Source organism: Lipotes vexillifer, unplaced genomic scaffold (genome assembly GCF_000442215.2).
Source record: "Lipotes vexillifer unplaced genomic scaffold, Lipotes_vexillifer_v1.1 scaffold543, whole genome shotgun sequence".
Classification (NCBI taxonomy): Eukaryota; Metazoa; Chordata; class Mammalia; order Artiodactyla; family Lipotidae; genus Lipotes; species Lipotes vexillifer.
The window spans coordinates 4,269,169-4,277,275 of NW_006799055.1; the positions used below are offsets into that span (position 1 = coordinate 4,269,169).

The 8,107-nt window shown below is 42.0% G+C and overlaps 1 protein-coding gene across 1 annotated transcript in view; it reads left to right on the forward strand.

Moving 5' to 3' along the window:
• The window catches only part of MTMR6 (myotubularin related protein 6), a 24,101-nt gene that overhangs the window by 4,664 nt on the left and 11,330 nt on the right, over positions 1-8,107 (forward strand). Inside the window, exons 2-5 of the mRNA XM_007471458.1 lie at positions 3,980-4,096; positions 5,825-5,987; positions 7,246-7,403; positions 7,618-7,746. Of these exons, the coding sequence (XP_007471520.1) occupies positions 3,980-4,096; positions 5,825-5,987; positions 7,246-7,403; positions 7,618-7,746 (567 nt within the window). The remainder of the gene's footprint in view (positions 1-3,979; positions 4,097-5,824; positions 5,988-7,245; positions 7,404-7,617; positions 7,747-8,107) is intronic.

The window sequence follows — 8,107 nt, forward strand, 5'->3', positions numbered from 1 at the left end:
CCGTTCACCTACTTTGTAGGGAAAAGGTGGCAGAGAGAAGTGAGGAACAGTATAATGTTAGAAAGAACTCTGTTTAATAAATGCCTTGATGACTTCAGCAAGAGAGACCACTGGTAAATTTCGGGCACCTTCTGTTTCTCCCCGTGGGGAATTTCTTTGTGGCAGTTCACCCTAGTTCAACAAACATTTACTGTGTCCGGTGCTATGCTAGCCACTAGGTATTCAGACACAAATAACAGACAGTCCTTGCCCTGGGACATGTTACAGCCTTGGTGGGAGAGATGGACCCTTGAACAGACACTTTCATTATAATGTGGGAACACTTGAAAAATGGTGGATGGGGCAGAATTTAAACATATTTAGGCCACGGGACGTCCCTGATGGTCCGGTGGTTAGGACTTCTCGCTTCCACTCGGGGTGCAGGCTCGATCCCTGGTTGGGGAACCAAGAACTAAGATTCCTCATGCTGCACGGCACAGCCAAAATATGTGTGTGTGTGTATATGTATATATGTATATATATATATATTTATATATGTATGTGTATATTCAGGCCATAAAATTGGTAGACGTTGTGATTCACTGAATGTTAGGGGTCAAGAAGTCATAGGATGGATCCTAGGTTTCTAGTGTGGGTGACTGGATGAGGATGGAGTAACGTTAACTCAGTTCAGAAATACAGCATTAAGAACATATTTGTGAGAGGTCAGGGGAAATCCGTTTCGTTCTCAGTATGCTTAACATGCCCCTTAAGATGTCCAAGTAGAGCAGAATAGAGCGGCGGGAATCAGACCTATGATGTAGGGTTAAGACTGGGCTGTTCCACTCACCAGCTGACGGTAGCACATTTCCCTAACCTACCTCTCAGTTTCCATGGGGATAATAATAGTACTTACCGCACAGGAGTTGTGAACATTAAAAAAAGTCACGTATGTTCATTTAAACACTATTGTAGTACTGAGCATATGATAAGACCTCAGTACTACGTCAGGAACTCTTATTGTTGTGTGTGTAGCAGACAGTGTGAACTCAGGAGAGATCAGAGCTGGACATTCGGTTTGGGGAGTCATTAACATACAGACTACAACAGTGACAGTGGTTGAGATTGCCTACAGAGAATGGGGCCCTGAAGAGTAGTAGTAGCAAGTAAGGGGTGGGCAAGAGAGGGTCAAGATCCAGATGAAGAGGGTGTGATTGTCTTGCATGTAGAGAATCGTGTGTACACGGTTTTGTGCCTTGTAGAGAAATTATTATTTAAAGCTTGTGATTGGAGGACAACAAGAAATATTTATGATCTTTTTTTTTTTTTTTTTTTTTTTTTTGCGATAGGCGGGCCTCTCACTGTCGTGGCCTTTCCCGTTGCTGGACGCGCAAGCTCAGCGGCCATGGCTCACGGGCCCAGCCGCTCCGCGGCATGTGGGATCTTCCCGGACCGGGGCACGAACCCGTGTCCCCTGCATCGGCAGGCGGACTCTCAACCACTGCGCCACCAGGGAAGCCCGATGATCTTTTTAAAATCCACAGATTTAAACCCTTCATGTGGACTTTTTTGTAAAAAACAAACTTACTGTTTAATTCAATGGTAATAAAATCAGCCCGCCACCCCCTGCCGGCCCGCATTTGTAAACTACTTGTCAGTACACTTGTTTCTCTTCTCTGGGGATATCTGAAGTGCTACAGTGTGATGTTGGCACAGATTGTTTGCTTGAGTAGAGTTGATACCTTAATCAACTAATAAATCTAATAATCAATCTAATAAAGTTTGATTTTTATTTAAGGAAGAACTGGTCCTGAGCAATGAAATAGATGTTGATTTCCAGTCTTCATTCAGGTTTATAAGAAGCACGTTTTCCTGTTGTCTTAAAGGACAGTGTGTGACGATCTGACAGTTTTTGTCTCTCAAATCAGCTATCGGACTGGAGCTAGAATACATTAAGTTAGATCATGTCTCTAAGTTTCCAGAGGAACGTGTTAAAACTCAATTCATTGCCATACCCATGCAGATAAAGTTTTGTATTAAAACCAGGTATTTTAATTTTACATTTAAATTTTAACTTATTTGAATGGGTACTGTTATAAGTAAAAAAAAAAACAAACGATGGCATTGAATATCTTGGAGGAGGAGCTGATTAGCCTTTTATTTTTCTTTCTTTTAAATTTATTTATTATTTATTTTTAGCTGCATTGGGCCTTCATTGCTGTGTGCAGGCTTTCTCTAGTTGTGGCGAGCAGGGGCTACTCTGCATTGCGGTGCGTGGGCTTCTCATTGCGGTGGCTTCTCTTGTTGCAGAGCATGGACTCTAGGCGCGCAGGCTTCAGTAGTTGTGGCACGCAGGCTCAGTAGTTGTGGCTCGCGGGCTCTAGAGCGCAAGATCAGTAGTTGTGGTGCACGGGCTCAGTTGCTCCGCGGCATGTGGGATCTTCCTGGACCAGGGATCGAACCCATGTCCCCTGCCTTGGCAAGTGGATTCTTTAACCACTGTGCTACCAGGGCAGTCCCTGATTAGCCTTTTAAATGGTAGTTATTGATTATTTTGGAAATCATAATTTCATAATGGGGGCATTTTTTTCTTCAGTTTTAGTAAGAGAAAAGAAAATATATATGAGGTAAAGGCATAGAATTAATGAGATAATGGTTAGCTATGTGCTTTTGAAAACACACAATTTAAAGAACTGTCTACAACCTGCTGCTATAGCTGTGGTTTAATGTTTTTAAGTTGGTAATGGTTATTTTACTCCCCCCCCATAAGAATGAATAGTAATAAATACTGTCTTTTCAAAACAGTGGTCTCCTGCACATTCTTGGGCAACTCTAACCCCTCTCTCCAGTGGCACCCGTGTGTGTGTGTGTGTGTGTGTGTGTGTGTGTGTGTGCGCGCGCGCGTGTGTGTCTGTGTCTGTACTATCAATAAAGATGTACTGTGTACTTCACTGCCTCAGCTAGAGGGCGAGGGAGCAACATGCAACATAATCTATGCAAGGGAGTCCAGAGCCAGGAAGAAATACAAAGCTGACATTAGTCATTAATTAATTAACTGAGAAGCTTTCCTGTTAAGAGACAGGACATCAGTGGGCCCTGAAGAATGCCTCTCACTTAGCTGAGCAGGAGAGACTGTTGGCAGGGAGGACGGGGTGAGTAAAAGCACAGAGCTGGACACAGAACAGTATCCTGGGTGCAGAGGTGAGCAGAGTAAGTTGTAGGTTGCAACCTATTAACTGTTTCCTGATTGATATTTTTCTGGTATTTTAGTTTCCTAACTCTAGATAACCTTATTTATTTCTTGACTTGCCAGCTTTAAATAAAAGATATTGATTCTTGGATACAAAAAAACGTTTATGCTTATTTTTACCATATCCTTGCTGTTCCCTTCCATATTTCTTTTTTTAATAAATTCATTTACTTATTTATTTTATTTTTGGCTGTGTTGGGTCTTCGTTGCTGCACACAGGCTTTCTCTAGTTGTGGCGAGTGGGGGCTACTCTTCGTTGTGGTGCTCGGGCTTCTCATTACGGTGGCTTCTCTTGTTGCGGAGCACGGGCTGTAGGCGTGCGGGCTCAGTAGTTGTGGCCTGAGGGCTCTAGAGCACAGGCTCAGTAGTTGTAGCGCACGAGCTTAGTTGCTCCGCGGCATGTGGGATCTTCCCAGACCAGAGCTCGAACCCGTGTTGCCTGCATTGGCAGGCGGATTCTTGACCACTGCGCCACCAGGGAAGCCCATTCCCTTCCATATTTATGTTACCTTTTTTACAGAGTTCTTCTCTATTGGTTATATTTGTCACTGTAAATATTAATAATACTTATATTGTTGGTGGTTTATATGTTCCCCAAGATATGTGCAATTTAACTTTCAATCTTAAATAAACTTATGTTTTTGAACAGAAGGAGAAAACATTTTGAAAATGTACATTTAAATGCTGGGATAACAGGAAAAGAATTTATACGACTTTTGAAATGAGAAATAACACCTTTCTCTTTTTCAGGTTGAGCAAGTGAAATTGCTCGACCGATTCAGTACGAGCAACAAGTCGTTAACAGGAACGCTGTATCTCACGGCCACACATCTGCTGTTTATAGACTCTCATCAGAAAGAAACCTGGGTGAGGAAGACCTCTGCTGTGCTGTTTACTGTAATTATATTATTGGACATGGTCTAGCTCATGTTTTATTTTGAATATGCACAAAAAATTGTAATCGTTGGCTATCTGTCTCAACCAAAAAATTTTCAAAGTCACGTTCACACCTTCCCTCCTATTTTAATAAGACAGTGATGTCATGTGGAGTGGCATTCTTTCTCGGTCATGAATTTTAAGCAAAGGCCAGAAATAACACTAGAAGTTCCTGGGTGAAGAGGTAGGAGCACCGCAGTGCTGTGTAAAGGAGCTTGGTGCATTGGAAGAGCCAAAGGAAGGCTGTTGTCACCAGAACTTAGGGATGTGGCAAGGGACCTGAAATGAGGCTAGGGAGGCCGGAAATAACATGACTAGGTGGCTTTTTTATTGTTTATTTATTTACTTTTATTTTTTATTTTATTTTTTTAACATCTTTGTTGGAGTATAATCGCTTTACAATGGTGTGTTAGTTTCTGCTGTATAACAAAGTGCATCAGCTATATGTATACATATATCCCCATATCTCCTCCCTCTTGCGTCTCCCTCCCACCCTCCCTATCCCACCCCTAGGTGGCTTTTTTTTTTATTTTATTTTTATAAATAAAATTATAAAAAAGCATTTTAAAAAGAGCCATCTAGTCATGTTATTTCCCACTTCCCTAGCCTCAAGTATTATTGATTTACAATGTTGTATTAATTTCTGCTGTACAGCAAACTGACTCAGTTACACACATATATATTCTTTTTCATATTCTTTCCCATTATGGTTTATCACAGGATATTGAATATAGTTCCCTGTGCCATGCAGTAGGACCTTGTTGTTTATCCATCCTGTATATAATAGTTTGCATCTGCTCACCCCAAACTCCCACTCCTTCCCTCCTCTTCCCTCTCCCCCTTGGCAACCACAGGTCTGTTCTCTATGTCTGAGTCTGTTTCTGTTTTGTAGATATGTTGATTTGTATCATATTTTAGATTCTACATATAAGTGATATGTGATATATTTGTCTTTCTCTTTGTGACTTACTTTGCTTAGTATGATAATCTCTAGGTCCGTCCATGTTGCTGCAAATGACATTACTTCATTCTTTTTATGGCTGAGTAATATTCCATTGTATACATGTACCACATCTTCTTTGTCTATTCATCTGTCAGTGGGCATTTAGGTTGCTTCCATGACCTGGCTATTGTAAATAGTGCTGCAGTGAACATTGGGGTGCGTGTTACCTTTTTGAATTAGTGGTTTCATCTTTTCTGGGTATATGCCTAGGAGTGGGATTGCTGGATCATATGATAACTATTGTTTTTTAATGGTCACTCCTCTGCCTTGTAGAAAATGGCTTAGAGAGGGACAAGAGTAGGTATGGAGAGAGCATTCAGGAGGCTCTTTACAGTAATTCAGGTGGGAAACAGTGGGGACATTGCAACTAGGGCCGTGACAGTGGAGATGGAGAGAAGGAGATGGTGCAGAGGTGTTTAGGAGGTGCCGTTCTCGGGGTCTCGTGGTGTGTGGAACACGTGCAGCGATGGGGAGGTATCAGGGGGAGTTTCCGGCTTGGGCGTTTGGTCATTTAAAAGTGCAAGTTTGAGTGTGTAGTGTATAACCTTTGCGACTGTATTTGAAGAGGGCGTTTCTAATATTTATGCACTCTGGGAAGCGAGTAAGATACTTAGTGCTTGTTTATAATGATGGTCAAACGTTTTCTCACGCTGCAGATACTGCACCACCATATTGCCTTGGTGGAGAAACTAGCTCTCACGACTTCTGGATGCCCTCTTGTGATCCAGTGCAAGAACTTCCGGACTGTGCATTTCATTGTTCCCAGAGAAAGAGACTGCCACGACATTTACAACTCTTTGCTACAGCTGTCAAAACAAGGTACTGTTCTTCGGGACCAAAGCTTACTTGCTCAAATGAGATGGATTATCTAAGATACTTTTAAAATATCTCATTATTGTTATTTTGTACTTTAAGTACTCTTAAGTCAAGGTCTTGTGCACTCTGTTCCAAAAAGTTTGGCCTAGAAATAATGAGAAACTTCTGATCTGAATTGTAAGAAGAAGGGGTAACAATAAGGAAAGAAGGGATAATAAGGAAAGAGCGAAACGTTTATAGTAGTACAGACTTGAAAAAACATAGATTTACGTGGATGTCTTTAAAGTTGATAAAACCAGTAGCACAGCCTTTGTTTTTTAAAAATGGTATCCCACAACTGAGAGCAATGACTGGAAATTGATTCCTGAATGAGAAGTTAAGGACGGGCAGGCTCCTCTGGTAGCAGTGGGACTAGTACATTTAATCTGAGGGAGTGGAACCTGAGGGGGTGAGCAGAGGGAAGAGAGGGTGACCCCTGCTTTAGCAGAGGTGGCAGTGAGGGCGACATGGCCCTAGAGAGGAATCGCATCACTGCTTATGCCCCTGAGATCTTACGCCCCTACGCCGACGTGCTGGACTCCACAGCTCTCTCTGGAGGCAAAGCACACTGGTTTCTGAATGTTCCTTTGTGCTGAACACCTGGGTCACAGTGGTCTGGGAGCAGGTCCACGCTCACTCTGCTCTCCTAACCGCGGAAGCCTGTGCTGTTGGTCCCACTGTCCCCAGGGCAGCCCTTACAGCGGGGATGGTTCTGTGACTTTGGAGCTTGGCCTTGTTCAGAAGCGGGTGCTCTCTGGAGCTCTGAGCAGCCCTTGACGATTTTGGTCCACACTGTCCTTTTGGGGTGTATATGCAGTCTCAGGTTCTGTATGCCACCTCTAGCTTTCCATTAAAGTGGTGGGCTTCCATTTTACGTCTCATTTGGGAAAAGTGGTGGGTGGGAAGGGTCTACTTGTATCTTTAAAATTTTGCTTTTAAGAAAAGGAAATATTGCAGTAGAGTATTTAATGTATGAGTCTGTACTGTTTACTAGCTTTTGCTGATGGTGTAAATTGAATCTCAGATCAGTATGTGTGCCTTTCGGTATAATCATCTGCATCAAATAACTGAGAAAATATTAAATTCAAGTATGTTCAGGTATTAGCTATCTATTTGAAGATTTTTCTTAAATGGAGGGATAAAACTGAAAAATTTCTTTCATTTGTAGTGTATTAAGTCCTATAAATTGCATTTTGACATTCATGTGTTTTGTATACCTTAGCAAAATATGAAGATCTCTATGCATTCTCTTATAATCCCAAACAAAATGATTCAGAAAGGCTGCGAGGTTGGCAGCTCGTTGACCTCGCTGAAGAGTATAAGAGGATGGGCGTGCCGAATTCCAACTGGCAGCTGTCCGACGCCAACCGCGACTACAAGGTAAGGGGGCTCAGAAAACGTTGTCACCTGTTGGAGGGGCTCAGAAAACATACTGGAGGGGAGGGTCAGAGACCGTCATAGCAGTGACTTGTCTATGTACTGCCAAGTACTGTTCTTGCATTTAATAAGTTTTAGTGGTTTTTAAAGGTGATTGTTAACCTCTTGGTTTTTGAACTATGAGTAGAATGGTTATATTTTATTTGATTTTTTACAGATTTGTGAAACTTACCCCAGAGAACTTTATGTTCCCCGAATAGCAAGCAAACCAATCATTGTTGGTAGTTCCAAGTTCCGGAGCAAGGGGAGGTTCCCAGTTCTTTCCTACTATCATCAAAATAAGGAGGTAGGAAGCTGTCTTTTGATTTTACAAATGGAGTGTAACCCCTCTTCAGATTGTGTCCAAAAGAACATCCATTTTTACATTTAGAGGTCATTGTTACAATGTTGCCGATAGAGAAATGCTGGCTTTTCCCTTGATTACATTTTTGAAATTTTAAAACAAAATTCTCTGAAACGCAGAAACTTTCATACTTGTCATCCTCCTCCGCTCCCTCGTCCTTTCCTTCCTTCTAGTAGTGGGTTGAAAATAACAGGAGTTGTGAACAGATAGATTCTTCTTCCTTTTCCATGGTTCTCTTTTGATCCTGCTTGTTTTGGGGGAAACCAGATAGTTCTGAAAAGCCAACTATTGAGAAAAGGGAAAG